Below are 21,395 nucleotides of genomic sequence, written 5' to 3'. Positions count from 1 at the left end.
TCAACCATCAACACCATACATTTTCTGAACCTGCCAGGGGAAATTTCTGGGCCCAATTCAGATGTGATCATGCTGTAAATCACATATCAAATGTAATTGGGAAGTCTTTTAAATGCCAGTGGTATGTCAGTCAAGGGTGAGTTATAGAAAAGAAATTATCTATTCCGGCATGATAATGCAGACTGAATTATTTTGTAAAAGGTAGTTGTCTTTGTCTTTTCCTCCCTTTTCTAAATCCTTCCATTTGCTAGTAATGTTCACTTGCATCAGTTTCATTATCAATATGTATCATTTATTTTAGATTGCTGCTAGAACTGGCTTACAAAAATTAGAAATGGGAAAGACTCATTAAAGGCTCAGTCCTGCAGCTGCTTCGCGTGTGGAGCTGTCATTGATTTCCCAAGCAGCACCTGCTTGTGAGCAGCAGAGAGAATAAAGCAAATTAGAAATTGAATGCTTGAATCTCTCAGCTGTGTGAGCTGTACATGGGCAGGAAAGCATCTCATAATTGGAGCCAAGCATTTTTCTCTGGAAAGGTCCAAATTTTGCTGATAATCATAAGGAATCTGAGCGGAGCAGGGAGCTGAACAACACTGAGTTTATGACTAACCTATCTAGGAATATTGGAGGAAAGATAAGGGCCTGACACAATGAAAATGACACAGATTGAGATAAATGACACTTGGAAATCAGGGGAACATTTGTGGTGAAAGATGAAGATCTGAAAAAAGAAGCAGGAAAATAAGAGATAGTGATGGTGAAAGAAGTCCTAATGATGATCTTATTTTATAGGATAATGACAGGGTGGACAATGAACTGTTAGTTCAGAAGGAATGATCCTGTGATCAGCCGAACTGGCAGCACTACTCTGTGATGTCTAAAACTGCTGCTGACGTAAACACCAATGCCCTATTTTAAGGCATGCATGGAAGGAGAATCACTACATGGAGAACACAAAAGGATGCAAGAAATATATTGGCACTGGCAGATCAGAAATGTGGAATGGTGTCAACTAGATTTTTTTATAAGGGTTTCCTAGCTATGCAGAAGCACCTTATTAAACGTAACATTTGTGGGACCAAATTAATAAAGAAGAAAAGAGAACCCAAGAGATGAAAGGATGAATAAAGAAAAGATCAGGTGAGAGTGAGGTTCATATTTTACAAAGCTGAAAGACAAATACCAGAGGTGGCACAAATGTCCCCAACTTGTTATAATATAGTAAATCTTCATTCTGTATACATAAAAAGCCTACGCAAGTCATGTTTATTGGGAAAGGCAATTTGGTCTCTAATTTAGATCCTGGATTTGAATAGGAGTATACAGACAGATACATACATAATATTTAGCCTTAGGTATCTTCAGATGTGTCTCCAAAAGTCTATTACTATGGATTTAAAGAGTGTTTTTCCTCTAACAGCAATCTAAAGGAGAGAGTGCTTTGCAACAGCCTCAGAGCAGTTATGTAATTTGAGACTCTCAAACTATTTGTAGTATGGGGAATTGCTGAACTAAGGGAAGAAAATTAACTATTTAGCCCCCCACTTGGAATCAGAGAGAACAATACTAGTTCTCCTGGAAACTCATCATCAGGCAATCTGTAATATTGTCTGTGCTTCTATAGCATTGCAAGATATATCACTAATTACTGTTTGCTTCTGTGGCTCCCAGTGTTATCCAGTTGTGCAGTAGCTGCTTGCATGCAAGATTGTAATATAACCTATTAAGTAACTTCAACATCAAGCAGCAGTGAACTGCAAAAGGCACATTGTACTCATTATTTGAAAGGGTAAACCGAGACATAAAGTGTTACATGTTAATGCACAATAAATAAGGACTTACCCAAGGTCATGCAGATAGGAACAAGATGTGCTCAGATTCTTTTCTACTTTAATTATGGCATGCTTGCTTAATACAGGAGGACCAGAGTTGCAAACTTAGAGTGAAAGGGAAGTCCCACTCACAAAAATGTTCTGTGTCTTTGTTTGCTTTATGTGCCCTCACTTTCTGCACAGAGTTTACATAGGTTGAAAATTTAATGCGACCTGTCCAGTCAGCTTGAGCAAAGATGGTCTAAAACCCACACTGCTTTTAACAAAGGAGGGCTAAGTTAAGTAAATATAGGACTGTAGGGCCTACATGTTAACCAATCTAATGTATTCCTGTACAAAGGAACCGTAGTCCACATGACCAGGGAAATGTGTAATTCTGATCTTCATTAAATTTAAAAAAAAAGTGTGAGATCTCTGAGAAATTTCAGAGGTTGTGACTATGACAACCCACACAGGAGAGTGCAAATAAAATCATAGGACTGTAATATCATTATTCTAATGACTACTAAATATTACCTTTTCTCAGTGTGCTTTCCTTCTCTACCCCCCCCTCCCCCCATCATTCGATCTCTCATCTATCTTCCCTTTCTTGTAATATAGACAGTGAATAAGTCACCCAGAGCCACCATTCTGTTACATGATTGTGCTTTCCTGGTGCAGTAGTCTCCTACTGTCCGGTTGTACCTCCAGACTTCTCAGTGTTGGCTTCTGTGCCATAATCTTTTCTCTCTAGGAGATCAGCTAGCAGAGCAGGCAAGAAGAATAGTCACAATTCATAAGACCGTGGACTGTTTTACCAACCACAAAATGGAAAAAAATAAAACCACCCAGTATTTAGTCCTACCCTTTCTCACTTATTTGCCAGTCACAAAGAGGAAAAGCTTTTGGAGGGCACACCAGTCAGAAAGGCCCCCAGAAACCTCCTATCTGCCAGCCAACGGTGAGTAAGGAGAAAATACAGTTCTTTTGAGTCTGGTTATTGAGTCTGTATTCTTTTTTCTTCTATGTCACCAACTAAGGTTTGACTAGCTGGGTCCTTGTGATGCGCTATCAATTTCAAAGTCCTGTTCCATGACCCAGTTCCTTTGTACACCATCAGATGTCAAGGACACCCACAGGTCATCAATCTTCCATGTAACCTTCATCAACAAAGTGGAAGAAGAAAGTCATGCAGCATTTCAGCATGATCACCCACCTCAGGCAATAAACACTGACGAGTCATGAATCCAGTAACTTGGCACAAGCAGGCGTAAGCTGGCAACTTGCCTTTCTAAAGGAAAGTACAAAATCTCCCTGATAACAATGGATGCTTTACTGGCAGTGTGAATTGGTTTGGATGTTAAATACTATATACACCTATGTCTTTACTTTTTTAGCAGAACAAGCAGAAAACAAAAGTGTCTATATCCCATAGATGTGGCATACATGAAAGTGATTCATGAATGTATTTAAGCTTCCTTAAAAAGCAACATGCAATTTCCTCACAGTGAAAGAGACTGACCAAAGCCACTGACAAGCACTTTGGAGCTGCTCATTTTTGTGGAGGAGGAAAAAAAAAATTAGGAAAATGTTAGTCAATCATATTTTCATCTACATTCCTTTTGTTCTCAGTAGTTAAAGACCACCTGCTACCAGGGTGATATAAAACCCTCTAAACTAAGGAAGAAGACATTTTCAAGTTATTTCACTTTAGGCTAAGGAAAAAAGGTAATCAGAAGGTCACAGTAGTTATCAGAATGATTTTAACAGTAATAAACCCCAGTAAGTTAATGTCAGAGCAAAATACGGATCAGAACCATACTCTTATCCATTCTTGACCCAAACAACACTTTAAGATTGTACTCAAATATGTGACACTATATTTGAATTAAATTAATGAGAACATCATATAGACTCTCAGCTATCACAGTGATTGCAAATTCTAATGTAATTCAATTTGAAATGATCACTGTTACACGAGGTGTTGGAGTTAGAGAGAATGGTTCATGTCTGCATCTGCAGTGCTGTGCTCATGCAACACATTAACTTGATCCAGCAGTGTCTCCAGCAGCATCACTCCAGACTCTCAAGAAGGACGTAAAAAACCCAAGACTAATTTACACCACTATGGTGTAAATATAGATACATAAATATATATATGCATAAACTAACTAAGCAACATATAGTCCTCCTTAAATGAATAATGTGTTCTGAGCACTTTTAGGCCCACTGATTCAGGTAGGGCGACTTCAGGGGAGCTGAAGTAACTGCATTAGACTCAGACTATGCTGTGTGGTTTTGGCTGAAGTAACTGCATTAGACTTAGACTATGCTGTGTGGTTTTGGCTGAAGTAACTGCATTAGACTCAGACTATCCTGTGTGGTTTTGGCCTGCTCTCCAAAAAGGATTCCAAGGCTATGGGTATACTGGATAAGCCAGTCCATCAGTCCATCAGTCAGGTCTTGATTTTTGACTTGGACTTCACAGACCAAGCAGTTACCTAGGTCAGAATTGGACTCAAAGATCACAGATCTAGATTTTGGTTATAAAGCATATCTGGAAAAAAAATCACACATGAATAATGAAGTTGTCTTGTCAATCTTTACAATTCAAGACCACTGTCTTTTGAAAGCTAAGCACCCAAAAAAACCCATAAACCCAAAACCAAAATCAACTACAAACAAAAAACCCCACAAAAAAAAAAAAAAAAAAGAAACAAAACAAAACCAAAAAACCAATACAATAGGAATAGAATGTAACTCCTAAACTTTGCCTTATCTACAATCACAGTTATGAGAATGCCATTCAGGGCAAAGCTGTTATGTACACTAAGATCTGGAGAGATCTGAAAGCGAGGCAAGGAAGAAAAGTAGTCTCCATTCCTTCCTCAGGCCAAAATACTGAGAGCTCAGCTCTGGAATGTAGAAGTGCTCTGCTTCACTGATTCCTGTGGAGCCAATCTTGCCCTTTAAACACAGACCTTGGTAACAGAGCTTGGGGGAAAACAATACAGTCCTCTAATAAAGGACTTCATTGCTTGCAATATTTACGTGTTAAACTATGTCAAAAAGACCCCTGGACTAAGAGGTTTGGGCTAAAGGAATCAGTCTAGTAGAGCTGCTGTGTGTATTAATCTAATTTTTGTGAAAGCATTGTGGAATTGCCAAGAAGCAAGTTCTTGCATTAGGTAAGGGCTCTACTCCATACATCCATCACTACCCATTCTGACTATATTCATTCAGTTAAAATGTATACCATAAATCAAATTAAAAGGCTGCTTTTTAAAATACGCTAATCAATAAGAAAGGCAGGGCTTCAGCTACACCTAGCTACAAGCTCCCAGTACTGCAGCCTCTCCTCAGCACTCTGACAGTGAGACTTTATCTGTCGTGGTAAATGACAACTGCTCTGGTTCAATACAGAAACTGTGAATGGAAAAGAAGTACCTCCAAGTAAGTATCAACAATTTAAACAACTCCTTGTAAAAATCTGTCTGATTATCTGTGATTTGGCACATTTCACGTAAAGTACTTAATTAAAAATGTCAGGCAAGGCCTTAAAAAGCGACAGCTCAGACGGAGACCAAGGGGAGAGGCGATGGGATGACGGGCTGCCCAGCAGGTCCCTCTCTGCGGGGCCAGGGGTGGGGGCAACATGCCTGTCAGAGGTTGCTCTTTTCCTTATAGGGAAAGTCACAAGGTGACTTGTAACAGGCCAGTTGTCACCATCCCCACCCCCCTCAAAATCACAGGGCACTGCTGCAATAATGCACCGCACTGGCTGACCGTGCATCCCAAAGCAAACACGCTGCGGCTCCAAATACTTTTAATGGTTACATTTGCCCTGATTAAACCTGAGTGAGGACATAAGGAAGCACAAGGCCTGTGGTGCTTCCTGGCCGCTGAAAGAGTCCCACCAGACAAAGGTGAGATAGTGTATTACATGGGATTTAAGAAGAGAGAAGGTGGTTTTCAGAAGCAGCACCTTCAAGCCCATGCTTTGGCTACAACAGTTTCCAGTGTGACAACTGATGGAAATGTGACACAGTCCAGGAGCAGGGACATACCTCCGGTGTCCACCCTCAAGAGCAGAGAAGCTGATGCTCAAAACTGCAGGCTTCATTGGCTCCATCCAGCAGCAGCTTTGCTCACTTAAATTCACCTAAGAAAATTCAAGTTTTTCTTGTAAATAATAGTCCATGAAGAAGGTTAACACCTCAACACCTCATGTTTTCTCAAACTCTCCACTTTTCTAGCATACAGGGTTGTGCCCTATCAGACATGATGAGCAAAACCAACCTGTCCCGACCACTCCACTGATAGGCACCTGTTCATAGCATGTGCTTAAGGCTTTACTGGTCTTCAGACCTTTTCCCTAAAACTTTCTCTGTCACTAATTTTTTTTTGCCTGCTACTTAAAAAGACATTGTCTTCATCCCCGTATCGGTATTTGAACATTGCCCTTCACCTCCATGTTAGATCACACATTACCTTTAGTGCAGCCTGCTGATAAGCAACCCAAAATATAACTGTATAACCCTTATAATCTTATAAGGAACCTAAAATATAACTATTTTGTTTCTGTACAAAGCAGATGTGTGCAGAAACTTGGTGTCTTTCCCCATTATTGGGAAATCCTAGGAATTCATTTCTGCCTTCAAATACATACTCTACTTCATATAAAGTTGATGGAGGGCATATAACTGTATGAGGTTTGTAGACAGAGATAATATCACTTATTAGACCAAATAATGTAACTTGAAGTAAATAGAAAAGATTTTGAGTATTAAGCCTTTAAATACGTATCCTGGCTGAGAGAGAGAGTGAAATCTGAAATACTCTGTGTTACTTGTGTTTGAATTGCAGCAGATAAGACATTTTTATATACTTTCAGAAATATCCCCATCTCCTGCACAGTGCACTAGTGCTAGCAAAGCAGCCTGCAGCAGAAAACTCACAGGGCAGTTCTTAGGAGGCTCTTGGTCAAAACTGCCTTCAGCATCTTATTGCAATGAGCATCTGCTCAATAATTAGTTTTTGAGCTTAAGAAATGCTTTGTACTGGTACTAATAACTTCAGCCACAGTTTTAGAAACTTGACAATCCTGAAAGTTTCTTTTATTTTACTTTACTGCTCATAAAATAAGCAATATGTTGCAAAATGAACACTCCAATGGAGAGAGATAAAAAAATGGCCCAGTGAAAGAAAAAGGTGTGAAAAGCAGTTAGCATTTCACAAAGCCCGATAAGGTGGAAAATATTTTGCTTGGTTTTGATATGGTAAAAAAGTCTTCCAAAATCTGTTTTGGGCCTGTGATCAAATTGGCCCTCTGTAATTTTTTAAGAAGGGGAAAGGCACAGCAGATGGAGAGGGACTGAACCAACTCTATTAAAAACCTGGTGTTGCAATTTTTTTTTTCTAAAATGAGGCAAAGAGAATAACAGAGAACCTAGCATAACAGCAGCTCATCTGTTCAGTCACTTGATGTATCTCTTTATTGTTGCAGTTACTGAGACTCAGCTTTATCTTGCGCGTGAGCACAATAGTGACACCATATTGAAATGTGTAAATATATTTTCATAAACTATGTAAAACACCTCCTCTTTACTGACAAAATGATGCACTTAGAATACATGAAATCCTGAAAAAATGCTGCTGCCTTGGGTTCCAAATTCCTCTGATTCCTCATCTGAGTTTTATTGCACGTGCACTTTTATCTGACAAATATATCTGCCAGACTATTTAAAAAAGACTTTGTCTTATCATTTAAACAGCTCCTGTCAATGTTACCTAGTCCTTGTTCACACTGCTATCCCTATGAGTGATGATACAGAAATAGATCTCGTTAAGGTCGGTGTTTGTAGCCCAGATCCATAACATTGGCATTTCTTATTCCTGTCTGCAGTAAACCCAAAGTATTTTTGAAGAAATGAAAGCTTCAAAAAGGACAGCTGTAGGGTCAGGGACAAGAACTGCTTTTTCTGACTTCATTTCCCTCCGCTCAATGCTTGTGACCCACGATTTTTCTGGGGTTTTTGATACAAGGGTTTATTGTCCTCTTGGGTACCAGCTCACATGTTAAGTCCTGGTGTGCCAGAGTCAGGAGGAAACAGAGGCAGAGGGCAGGAGGAAGAGGGCAGGAACAAGGTCGGAATAGGATGACTCCTATAGCCAGATGTTGATGCAGAAGTCACCTATGCCCTGATGAACTAATTCTATGGGACTTCACAGACACAAGCCTTTGGCTGAACACCAGTGATCCACTGGGCTTTGTATCCAACTGAGTGCGGAAAACATCTCCCTGGGGAAAAAGTAAAAAAAAAAAAAAAAAGAAGAGTGACTAAAAAATGAAACAAATGAAAGGAACTCCGGGAACTCCGCAAATCCAGATGTTGGAATTTTCCAATCCCCCTAGCAAGGCAAGATAAGCAGGGGATAATCCTTGTTTATATAACTTTTATTTTTTACTTTTAAAATTTTTTTTAATAAAACCTGAGACCAACAGGCACGTTTTCACCAGTTTGTGCGCTTCTTTTCCAAATCCGCGCCGAGAAATTTCGCTAGGGCCCGTACCCCCCTCGGGCCGGGCTCTGGGGAGGGTCGCCGTCGGTGGGCGCGGCTCTCCCAGCACGGCTCTCCAGGGGTGCCTCGGGCAGGGCAGTGAGGAGCACTCGGGCGGTTGCCGTGGCTGAGCCGTGTCCCCGCTGTGCCCGGCACGCCCCGCTGCGGGCCCCGGGCCCCCGCGGCCCCTGCGAGCGCGGAGGGTCCCGGCTCGGGCGGCTCTCGGCCCCCGCCCTCACGGGCGCAGCGCAGCGCGCGGCCGCCGCCGGGGGGCGCGCGGGGGCCGCGGCCGCCCCGCGCAGGTGGCTGAGGGGCCGGGCCGGGCCTTCGGAACGCGGGCAGCTGCCCCTGCTGCGCCCACCCGGGAATCCTTCACTCCCGGGGAACAGGGACGAGGACGGCGTCAAGCTGTGCCTTATTTCCCACCGCTGCGTGGCGGGCCGGCTTGGGGCTGATCTCCCGTCCAAATAAAGCAGCGCGTCTATTTATGGCCGTGGCTGAAAGAGGAGCAGATCTCATGTACCGTGTTGGAAGTTCTTGAAAAACAGCCAACGTGCAGAGGTCAAGTTTCCTGTGCTGACAGCAACTTAGCGGGACGCAAGACGGCAATGTCCTTCGTCAGGAACTGGAAAACTGGGTCACTGTGCATCCTTCACTAATTGCTGGGTTCCAATTATAAATTACTTTAGCCTATTTGGAAGCAGTGTGGAGGACAGAGAGAATCTGCTTGAAAGCTTGTTACTGCCTCAGCCATGGGAGCCAGTGGGAGCATTGCCACGGGGTTCATGTTGGCAAGATGAGGGTCAGGCCCCCAATATTGCTCAGTAGATGATATAATGAATAAAATAATACACACTTGTGGTATCCACTGGGATCTGACTCTTCATTAAAAATTAAGGGACAAGGCAGACATTATGATTGTTTGGCAAATTTCCCCAGAGTCTACTTTTAAGAAATCATAAAACCCCTTGGCGATGCCTTGCCCAAAGCCAGTGCCGTAGCTGCTGTTACTCAGAGGCAGCAGCTCTCAGTTTTACATGGAGTTGTACGCAAATAGACTCTACCAGTGTGCCCATGGAACTGCCTACTCTTGGAAAATCTTGCATGGAAGGATTTAATGTTGACAGACTTAAGTAGTGATGTCTCAGCTGAAGAATCTGTTGTTTAACCAACTTTATGAAGCAAAAGTGCCTATCATTAAAGTGAGAGTATTCCCTTTGGTTTTAGAAGATCATTGAGGCTTTAAACATCTATGCAATTTGGTATGCACATAATTTGATAGTCTGTTTTACAAGAAGTTGATTAGAATCAGAAAAATCACCCTCCCTAACTCTTGCAGAAGAGGGCAATGAAATGTGCGCAGATCAAACAGCCTTAAAATGGAGAAAGGATTTATATAGTGGCAAACTGGGCAATGGCTCTTAAAACTACAGCTGTATTCTAAACAGTCTTTTACGTTATTGGTGAGTTGGTAAGTTATGATTTACTGTCATTTGATGCAAAATTTACTGTCACAAAACTGTAGCAATCACTGGCTGAAACCAGAAGGCTGCTTTTTTTAAGTTCTTGGTATTGAGTTTTCTAGGAATGGACTGTCACTGCCTGCAGAGTGCATTTTTGTTGTCTTAGTTTTTCCAGGAAGCATACACTTCCTTCTTTTTACCCTTGCTAATACTTGAATATTTACCTTTTTTTTTTTTTTTTTTTTTTTTTGTCCATAAACATGTTAGCTGCTTTGTGTCTGTAAGGAGAAGAAAGACAAGTATCACTTTTCTCACCAGCTGGGGCAATCTTAGAAATACTAATCACTTTAATTTCCCAGCTTGATTCAAAACACTGCTATTTACACTCCCATTGTGTGGTGATATCCTCCTGTTAACGTGACCAGGTTTAAAATTTAACTACATCCACCACGCTGTTTTTCTTCCTAATTCAGAAGACAAGGATTAAAAAGTAAGCAAAATGAAGGCTCAGTGGTACTGCTCCTCTGTCGAACTTGGGAAGCGTGGCTAAACAGGATTACATGTATTATTAGGGTCCTGATCCCACAGCCCTCACCAAACTAATAACTTGTGCAGGAGCTTTGCCAAAGGCTGAGTGAGGGCAGAAGGCAGCAACAGTTGGCACTAAATGTCAGCTGCCTTAAATTAATGGGCATTTTTCTCTGAAATATTTTAAATAGACCTGTATGGATTTGTGTCAGCGGCTTCAGTTGGCAACAACTTCTGGGGGAGAGGGGTCAGAGATGTCTCATTGTGGAGTACTTCAATGATATATTCCCCTTCTCCTGAGTCACTGGAAATGAAATAAAACTGGTTCCAGTGTCATGCAGATCTGGACTGATACAGCAATACCCTGGGTTACCCTGTGAAGTAAGAGAGAGGCAGAGGGTGACACCCACCACCCTCCCTTCCCATGTTACAAACACTTTTTACATAGCTCTTCCAGGTGAGATAATGAATATACAAAAGAACAAAGTCTACTATATAAATGAAAGCAGATTTATAAAATTACAAGTTTAATAGATAAATATAATAAATACTTTATGCATCATAACTCTGGACAACTACATTTAAAGCAAGTATGTTGGCAAGTCACGAAAAAAGTTGCGCCCTCGGCAACTTTATTTTTCAGAAAACCACACTGACAGGCATATTACAATGTAACGCATGAGGCTGTATGCTGTAAGTATGTTCAAATCCCGCTCACCTACCGAGTTCACCATGACATATATATGGGTGTAGTGTACTTTCTATCTTGGAATGTCTTTTTGCACACCAACACGGTTGTACAGATAGATGTTATGTTCTATTACCAGGGACAGTGGGGAAGAGTTTTGAAGAAAAATACTGGTAAATGACTTCTAGAAAAACTAAAGCATTTCTTAACTTTTTATTGACATTGGCAAATTAAAATAGAATAAATTAACAATATTTTCTCAAAAAAATGTTTTGTACAAAAATACTGTCAAAATTTCCTGAAAAGCTTTCAACACAGTAGTATCTTTTCATGTACTGAATAAACTATATTAGCACAGTGTCAAAACGCTGAAGACAGAAAAAAAAAAAAAAAAATCTGTGAAATGTTTGCCACTAGTCAACATTCCATCCACACCATATTATTGTCTGTACATATGGGGGAGGGGGAATGGGTAGCAGACTTTTTAAGTAACAGTATTACTTTTCCTGATCTGGAAAGGTTTGGCCCACATCTGTTAAGCTTCCAGTTTAGCGTATTCAGAAAAAAAAAAAAATTAGTCTGCACTGCAATGCATAGTTAAAAATTAAGCAAGATGGCAGCTTTTGTGCAGTATTATCTGCCCTTCAAAGTTCATGCAACCAACTAATGCAATTTTTTTTTCCCTGTTCACTCAGAATTTGAATGCAGTTCAAGTCATTGGAAATCATAGTTTACAAAATCCACAAGATTAAGCAATTTGCCAAGATTAATATCTAACAGTCCGGCACTGTGGGAATTCTGGGCATGTTACTGCGAGGAAATTAAGAGAGGGAGGTCGGGAGGGGGGCAACCAACATAAAAAGACAGAGTTCTTTAGATATTATTACTACAAGAGGGGAAGTGAGTGACAAAGCTACAAAAAGAAAAAAAAAATGACAGCGATTAAAAAAAAAAATTATACAAGCGCATAGTTGACTCTGCTTTCCAGATTCTCACCTTTTCAAGCCCTGAAAAGTGAGACACCGTGTCTAGGGGAATGTTTTCATTCGCACCGATAAAAGTCTTTTGTTTGTTTTAAATGAATCAGCAGCTCACCCTGCTGGGCTGCTGTTTGCAAACGAAGTCTGTCATGAAGTCAAACTCGTTCTGTCCCAACCACAGCTCGGGAAGCTCCTTGATGCGATCCAGCCCCATTTCGATGACTAAGGACATGAGGACCTCCTCGTCGATGAAGTCCGTGTCTATGACATTGGGCGGCAGCATTGCCGCGGGGACGTGGGGGACGGCGGGCGGCAAGCCGCTGCCGCCGCCGCCGCCGTGCTTGGGGTTGCAGTCCCTGAAATGCTGCTGGCTGCCGCCGTTCAGCTGGTGGCTACCGGGGTGCAAGTCCGGCATGTAGTGGCTGTGGGGGTAGGGGTGGTGGCTGAAGTACTGGTTGTTCAGCTTCTGGAGCTGCATGCTGGCGCTCAGCTGCCCTCCCGGGCTGGCGACGGGGGGTGCCATGAACTGGGAGCCGCTGAAGCGGGCGGGGGGCGGCATGCTGCCGGCCGGGTGCCCTCCGCTCACGCTGCCCGGCCCCATGGCGTGCCTCACCCCGCTGCTCGCGTTCATACTCCCAGCTCCGTAATGTATATGGTCGCCCATCAGGGCGCTGAAGGCGTGCTGCTGCGGCGGCTGCTGCTGCTGGTGGTGGTGATGGGGGGTGGGAAACTGCCCCATGCCCATCCGATGCGCAGGGTGGTGATGGAGCCCGCCGGATCCGTCGGGGAATCGCCCGTGGTTCATGGCCATCATGTGGTCTGCCATGGCCCACCTGGAAAGTTAGCGTGTGAATATATTAGGAAAATACACCCTCCTCGGACATCCAGCCGCCCTCTCCCGGACCAGCTGCATCTGCCTGGCCCTGGCAGAAACTACTTGGCTGGTCCTGCAGTCATCTCTCCTTCCCGGTGGAGGAAATAATAATAATTTAAAAAAAAAATCTCCCAAAAATCTACAGTGGCTCCACCATGGAGTACAAAAGGAAAAATAAAAGGAGAACCCACGGAACGAAAATCGCGGTCCCCTCCGCTAATCCGGCGGGCAGCACGCCTTCCCACTCCAAATCGCGCATACCTATCGGCGGGGAGCGTCGCATTCGGCCACCGCCGCCGCCTCCCCGCACGCCCCGGAGCCGCCCAAGCCCCCCAGCTTCGCCCTCGAAGGCAGCGGATTCCCACGGCACTCTCGCTAACTTGCGGGGAACAAGCAAAGAATTGGCAAGTCCCACCTAGCCGCTGTCAGCAACTTTTGGAATTAAGTACCAATTATGTTGGTGAAAATACGGTAATGCACAGATAAGGACATGAAGCCAGGCAGCTGAGAAACACCTTTCCTCGCGTGTTTATACAGTCACGTTTTTCCTGTTGCACACAAAAGGGACACCCGGCACCAACCACGAGAACCGCCGCACTCACCTCTCGGCTTCTTTCTTCTTCTCCTTCAAAGGTGGCGGTGGAATCAGTCAGCGAGAGTCACCCAGCATAGAGAGGGCTTCTCCGGCTCCCTCTCCCCAGCGCTGACGTGACCGGCGCCGCGATCGCTGCCGCAGCCCCGGAGCTGGTTCTCGCCCCTCCGCGAGGCGCATCGGCACTTGCCAACAATGAGCTGTGTTCCTTACACGGCTTTGGCCGCGGCTAATATAGGATTTCAGAAGGGAGGAGCAAAACCCTTACAGGCAACCAGAAGTAAAACCTGGAGCAAGCGGGGCGGGGGGGGGGGGGGGGGAGGGAAAAGGGGGGGGGATGAAAAGGGAAAAAAAAAAAAAAACCAAACCCCGAGCACCCAACACCCAGCGCGCGCGCGCAGGCAGCGGGGCACACGCGTGTTCGGAGACACGCGGGAAGGGGCCAGGCGGTCGGGAAGGCACCCGCGCACCCTGCGCTCAGCGCCTCCCCCGGGAACAAAGCGGGGCTCTGCGGCGGGGCGGCGGGAGCGGCACCCCGCGCACCCCTCGGCCGCTCTCCTGCCCACGTCCCGCCCCGCGCCCGGGCATCACCGCTGCCCCTTGCGCCCCGTCCGGTCGTGTCGCTGCAGCGTGGCGGCCGCCGACACGAGTGGGGCTGAGCGCTCCGGCAGCGCTGCCCGGGCAGGGCGAGGTCCGTCCCTCCGGCGCCGCCGTGGTGCAGGTGCCCGGATCCGCCGGCGTGAGGCCCCAGTACCCGCGTGGGCGTCCATGGGACCGGCCCCTCTCCCGGAGGCGAGATCCGAAATCCGCCTTTTTCCACAAACACGGGCGCCGCATGCGGGAGGTGTATGTGGGGATACCGGCACGCTCCCCACTTCCTACGTTCCTTCTCCTGTTTTTTGCCCGCTGCCACCCGGGCTGTGCAGGGCGAGTGCCCACCCACTCTTGCCCTTGGCCGGTGTGGTACGGTTTATTACAGTTATTTACAATTGTTTCCATTGGAAAAAAAAACCCAGAACGTGTGGGCTGCGGGTGGGCACGGGCAATCGCCCTGGCTGGGCACGTCCCCGATCGCTCCCCCTGCCCGGCAGAGCCGTGCCTCGCTGCACAGCTCCAGCAAGGGCCACGCGTACCCAAGCCGCTCCCCCACCCCCCAGGCCGTCGCTCCTGCCTTTTGCTCCAGATCCACCAGCTCGTTCTGAACGGAAGCCATGCTGCCCTTCAAATAGCAGGGAAGAGCTGAAGGGCTGGGGGAGGCATGCCACAGGGAAGTGCTGGATGGTGGCCCACTTTTCCACAGTGCCTTTGCCTGGCTTTCTGCTTCTGTGTTTGTTTTTCTTCTTGGAGCCGTCTACGGGCACGCAGAGGACAGTGCTAGGCAGGACACTCCCCTGGCACAAAGCATTGTGAATATGAGGTCAAGACGGCCATAGTGTAGGCTGAGATGGGGTTTCTGCTCCTCCACGTGCTTTGTAAGGATGCAGCACAGTGCAGGAGGGCCTCCCTGGGGAGGCGCAGGTGAGGCAAATGGGATGCTTCAGGAGGCTCTCCAGGTGGCAGCATCTTGCCCCCTTTTGGGTGGACCAGGTTCTTGGCTGCAATGACTTATAAAACCTAAAGGATGGTTAGCTCTGCCTCCATCTCAAGGAGACTCAAGGCAGAGCTGGGCTCCTGGATGCCCTGAGGTGTGATGGATGAGTGTCTCTGTGTGGCTGGTGCAATCCTTTGGCAAAGCTACATGGACAGGTGGCAGTAGTTGGGCAGTCATGGGATACCAGGAAAATACCTGGCTGATGTCTTAGCTGTAAGGGATGAAAGGGGTGAAATCAAAGTGCTGGGAGGACAGGAAGCTTTAAGAATGTGAGTTGCTTCAAGGAAATTACCTTGTCCTAGAGCTCCCTTTCCTGCAGCAGTTAAGTAGGTTGCCCATCATGATTTCACCTTTTGGTCTTCAAATGCATGTCAGTAGACGGATGTGGGAATTGCCTCTGAACAAGCATCTCCAACACAGGCAGGGATGGTCAGAAAAGTGACAGTACCTTTCTGGAGTTTTTTTTCTTTTCGTTGGTGTGCAGGTTTAGCAGGACAAAGCAATGAATAATATGAAGATCCTGTTCCATTTGGCAAGTAGTCAGCTGTGTATCATGACAAGTGGTTTGTTTAATGTCACATATCCATGGTGATACTTGGTATGCCTTTTTGCTCTCCACTGCTTTAAATTTGTAATCCTTTTTAAAGCCAAGCATACATCGTATCACTATCCTGCAAATGCCCTTTCCTATTTTCAGCTTTCAGGTGCTGGAAGCTGCCAGCTTGCCAAAGTGAGTTATGGACAATTGGCACAAGAGTGCCAGAAGTAGTAGTAGGGAAGTCACAGCCTCCATGACACTTCACTCATACAAAACATAGCTTCAGGCATTTACAGTCAACATACAAAGAATTAGGTGGGATGGTGCTTTCTCCATCAGGGACTACAATGGGATCCAGATAAGGCTCAGCAGAGCGGTGCCAGACAAGGCAAGTCTGTCATTGTTTATGGCCACAGCAAAGTGGGAACGCCATCAGTTGGTTGCTTTCCAGGAACTGGCTGGAAGACTTGTGACTGGCAGCTAAGGGAATGCAGGACAAAGCATGAGCCCATCACCACTGAGCTCTCAGGAAACCCTGAATCTCATTTTGTTTGCTACTCCTGATCTAAGCCATGGCTATTTAAAGAAATCATACTCTTTCATACTCTTCAAAGTCTTTTGCATTTGAGTTGGTTCCTCAGTCAGGCAGCAAGAAAGCAGGGCACTGCATGTCAGGAGAAAGCTGGAGATGGCCAGGGGTGGGAACGAAAGCAGCAGGATTCACAGAGTTGCTTCTCAAGTGAAGAATCAGAGTAGAGTTGAAAGCAGAATGTGACTGAAGGTTCCATCTAGGACAAATCACTGAGGAATATCAAACATGACAATGGCAAAGAAAGAGAAAGGTGGATCCTCAGTTGAATGTTAACATTTTGGATTGGAAGGCTGGCTTGCAGATGTAGCCCTGCTTACTCATTCCAGAGTGGAATGTCTGCTGATCGTGATGAAAGGAAGGAAAGGAAAATCACAAAGGAGAATCCCAGATGGTCTGTTTTCAGATATTTATTGGAAATGTTTAAGCTTGCTGAGTATTGGGAATATATCCCTAGAACAAGATACCCAGGGCAACAAATTTCAGGGGGACTTGGATCTTCAAGTCCTTTTTTTGCAACTTTGAAAATGTAATCCCTAACTGTCTGTAACTTCTCTGTCCCAGATGATGGTGGAGGTGAGTTTCTGTGTGTTCCCTCCCATGCTGACACAAAGCAGTCAGGAAAATCCAGGTCAGGAGAGCTGCTAGGGTTATCTGATAGGAAATTATATTAGAGTGATATCCTGGAAGAAATGCCCTTTCTGTAGCAATGACACTGCTATTGGAAAGACAAGCTATGATCTGGCTGCTCTCACATCTGATCTCTTCAAAGCTACCTTTAACAAAACTACCCACCCTTCCCAGAGGCACATGGCAGTTGGGATGGAGGTGCAGGATGTTCCCAGTTCTTTGCTGGATTGCTGTCTCCAGTTTCACTGCCCATCCTGAGGAAAAAGGACAAGCTTGTTCCAGATGGGCACCCAGGGAGCAGAGAAATCTGCTTTGGTCTCTCAGCATGCCTTTTATTACCCCCTGGAATTCCCTTTCCGAGAAGAACAGTTACCTTTTTTTGCTGTTGGGGTTTTGATTAACAGGGAGCTCTGTTTTCTGGGTTATTGAGAGACTGGCTATTCTTATGGGATTGAGGGGAAAGATTGGACACAAGATTAACCATGGGTCTAGTAATGAGATCCTCTGTGTATCCAGGTGGGAAGAAATTACCATGGCAAATTTAGCTGTTTGAACAGCTCCAAAATCCAGACTATGGCAGAACACATAGGATTATCTCAGTTTACTTAGTTCAATATCAGACACGAGTTTCCTGAACCCATCACTGCTCCCCTCTGTTGGGAGGGAGCCCAAGTGTGGATGAGATGACCCACTGGGAATTTCTTTTAGTGGTGGCCTGTGTTACCATGAGTTACTGGAGTGATGTCAAAGCAAATCTGTATTGTATTCTTAAGAGTTGGCTAGTGGGAGAAAGTCAGTGGAAATGCAGAAAGAGGCATAGAATGTGCTATCTCAATTAGCCTGTATGGAATTAATTTTTTCTTTGACAGGTTTGGCAGGATAAACCATCTCTGTGCTGGTTGTAAGTGGTTACTGTGCTGAGAACTGGGGTTACAGGTGTGCTTTATTAGCAGCAAATCATTCTGAAAGGAGTTACCTAGGGCAAGGAACTTCCTTGAAGCATTAGGGGATATGTTAGAGAGTTTCATATGCTTGCATCTCTTGTTGGTATGCTGGAACCAAAGATGTACACATAAAATTGCTGGTCAAAATTAAGGAACACAGGCTATGCAAGTTGTGCTACTCTCTTCCCACATACATTTTTTGTGTTTTGTTAGATGGATCAAGATATGTGCCAGTATATTGTATTTTGATAACAATGAATGTGGCTTTGCACCCTTTATCTTCATGATCTTATTCATGTGAGAATGTCTTGGCAAGCTCAATTTTTTACCCTTACATACCCTTTTTGTGCAGTCTTTCAAATTTGTGTGATCACAACTAAGAGTATTCCTTAAGTGTAATTTCACTGCAAGGCATCTTTTTTGAAAAAATTAACTGTGCAAAAATGGGAAAACTTATGAGGAACATTATTTCCTGAAGAGGCATGAGAGGATGTAAATATACTAAAATAAACACACACATAAGCAAATAATGAATCAAGCATGATTCCATTTGTCACAGAGAATCCCAACACAGACCTTTTCACTACTCTTTATATTTTGGTATCAGTGGGAACCAGAAATAACAAAAGGAAACATTCAGGTGCTTTTGATAAAGCAGTGGCAGCTTCTGTAGTAAACTGAATAACACAAGCTCAAATAGAGCACAGAGGTGGAAAGCGGTCACCAGGGCTAGGCTGTATGAACAAGTATTTTTTCAATTTGGAGACCAAGCCACATGCTAATACTACCTGTCTACGTCAAGAAAGACTTCAATGGTTTATTTAATTAAAATTATTAGAAAGCAGTGTGCATACTTCTAAGTATGTATTAGACCTGGATGAGTACACCTAAAGCATTTGCTGCATACATTCTGTAATTAATTGAACTGGTAGTTGACAAGTAATTTATTTGAAGTCCATTGAATAATTGAAATTTATTATTAGAATGAACTGGAATGCTAAAAAAAAAAGATTTATGATTACAAATATTGGCTCAATACAGATACATTTATATACATGATTAACAGTCACATTTTTTTGACAGATCACACAGTACCTTATTCTCTTGTATCTGCATACAAACATTCTATTTTAAGAGGATGAGGCTATGCAGGAAGTAAGATCATTCTCAGAATGAGTAAGGTTGACAAAATCTTAACTTCTCAGACTACCAGATCAAAGTGACACAACTTATTTCCAGCAGCTATCTGTACTTGGGACTGGATTTTCAGGTGGTCACATCATTATAGCACAACAGTCCACTTGAGACACTGATTTGTGTGAGTGTCTGGCCTGGAATTTAATAGTAACCAATTAAAAATATAATTATATTATTCCATTGATTAAGTCTAGTTTGTGTCTTGCAATTTCAATATTTCTGACTTGAAGAAAATGTTAGTAAAATTAACATAATGGTTATTATAGAAGAGAAATGTTCTGTTGCAATGCTGAACACCAATTTAGATATGGATGAGCACATACTTTGGATGTGCTTATTGGACCTAACGGTATAATATGCAGCAGAATCTCTCTAAATCACATGAGAAATACTGACTTTTGTGGGACTACAAGAGTTCTGTGTACAGCAAACAAGTGTGTGCAAATATGGTGATGTAGAATGTAGGAAAGTAGTTGTTTCATATAACCACTATGGTTTGTCTAGCAACTTTGCCACTTTAAATTTTTATTTAAAGAAATAGGGAAGTAGTTTAGTCCTCTTCTTGATGATAAAGGGTTACAAGCAGCTGTGGTGTTGGTGTCACATGTCATACATTGTCAGCAGACAGTTGCAGTTTCAGTTACATTTTCTCCTTTGATTTGATTATGTTCTTCTCCTAAATTAAATAATTATAATGTGTGTACTGTGTGGTGATGGCAGCACTATCTATTCCGGGCCTTTAGAAATATGCTGTGGGTTCAGGAGAATTTATAAGCAATAAACCTTCTCATTTTGTTTGTAATTTTAGGCAACTTACTCTGCATACACCTTTTCCAGTGGTTTTATTTTTTTTTACAAAGATGAAGACTCTAGGAATCATTCCAGTCTGACCTGTCATATCAGTGGATTTTCGCTGCCTTTCTTAAGCTGAGAACCTTTTTACTGCAAAGCTGTATTTTGAGGGTTTATATTCCAAATGTGGTCTCATCTCAATCCAGCACTTCACATTGTCTGTTCTCTGGAACACCAATAGGTTATCTTTGTTTTCTGTGGCAAGGGTTAATCTTGCTCAGACAGGCCATTCTCAGTGTAGAAGATGCCTATCTGTGCTTCTCCCTTCCTGAATGCTTGCTGCAGTGGAGCCTTGCTGCTATCCCTCTCAAGATTAGTTACACACTTTCTATGTGGATTACTTCCTGCTTTCCTTCAGCCTTTCATTTTGGTTGGCACCAGAAAATGTTGTTTCCATTTGTGTAAGTAGCTGTTTTGTGGGCCCTAGGATTTGGAAACGACAGACTCAATTCTAGTATGTTTTAAGTTTTGCTCTGAAATATGTACAGTAAGTCTTTCAAACCCACGAAAAATAATGAAATGTAAACAAAGAAATGTAAATATGCAAAATAGTTTCTATTTCCTAAAACTACTCAAAACTCATGTTTGGTAGCCCCTTATTTGGAAATATATACCCTGTTTTCTTATCAGACATATCTTTATGAGTGTTGCAAAATAAACCATCAATTTTTTTTCCCAGTTGATTATTTTTGATTTCAGTTGTTTTTAGGAAAGCACAGCAGATGTATGCAATTTTTCACACTTTGCTGTTCTTATGCATCAGCCTGATGATATCATACTCAAGCACTAATAATACTACTAGTCGCCTTTTACATAAATTACCACTTCACAGCTTCAGAGCATAATACCAACATTACCTAATTACTCCAGAATTGAACATGAACACTTTTCCTTTTAGAGTAGAAGCTTAAATGGATTTAAATGGTCAAATGTAATCAGAAAGGAAAACAAGTCCTTTAATAGCTGTGCAGTGGTCTCATCAAAAGGCCAGGAGCCAGGGTATTTGTTCTCTCTCCCAGCTCCAGCAGTATAATTAAAATCAGACTTAAGCACCCAAATTCCTTTTTGCTCTGAAAGTCCTACATAGACCTCACTTTATGTCTCTGCAAAGTGGAAAAAATTGATACCTTTCTCCTAGAAAATGGCTAGCAGAGATCTTTTTGGGTTAATGCCTAAGAATCACTACTGTGGCCACAGATATTCGACATCAAAGCATTTTACAGCTATCCTAGTTTTCTGCATTTATTTCAGATCATGAGTGGGGCTCCGGCTACCTTAATGTCAGTAGAAATAGTCATTACCATCACTGACTTCAGTGTAGGCAGGATCCACTCTGGTATTTTTAATCTCATCCAAAAGGTAACCCTTCCAATAACCTTGTGTTCAGTCCCACCCAAGCAACAGGACAAATTTCTCCCCACTCTTTTCTGCCTTTCCTGTGTCCTAAATATTCCACTCCCAGTGCCTCTTACCAATTACCTCTGCAAGACTCTTTGGAGGCTCTTGCTTCCTTTCTGCTCCAGGATGAATTTTCCCTGCAAACTTTCAATCCTCATA

At 43.6% G+C, this 21,395-nt stretch overlaps 1 protein-coding gene across 1 annotated transcript; it reads right to left on the bottom strand.

Annotated features, from left to right (window-relative positions):
• Positions 1-10,873: 10,873 nt before the first annotated feature.
• Positions 10,874-13,703, bottom strand: CITED2 (Cbp/p300 interacting transactivator with Glu/Asp rich carboxy-terminal domain 2). The gene is made up of 2 exons (XM_030268109.4): positions 13,508-13,703; positions 10,874-12,864 (listed from the first exon to the last, which is right to left on the bottom strand). The coding sequence occupies exon 2, from the start codon at positions 12,855-12,857 to the stop codon at positions 12,135-12,137; it is 723 nt and encodes a 240-aa protein (XP_030123969.4). The 5' UTR covers positions 12,858-12,864; positions 13,508-13,703; the 3' UTR covers positions 10,874-12,134.
• Between the last annotated feature and the right edge of the window lie 7,692 nt (positions 13,704-21,395).

The sequence above is a fragment of the Taeniopygia guttata genome, chromosome 3, assembly GCF_048771995.1.
Source record: "Taeniopygia guttata chromosome 3, bTaeGut7.mat, whole genome shotgun sequence".
NCBI classification, from domain to species: Eukaryota; Metazoa; Chordata; class Aves; order Passeriformes; family Estrildidae; genus Taeniopygia; species Taeniopygia guttata.
This window is presented reverse-complemented; position numbering and strand designations above follow the sequence as displayed.

What these genes read in the sequence shown, in the direction of transcription:
- CITED2 (XM_030268109.4), bottom strand. Translation starts at nt 12,857, where the DNA reads ATGGCAGACCACATGATGGCCATGAACCACGGGCGATTCCCCGACGGA.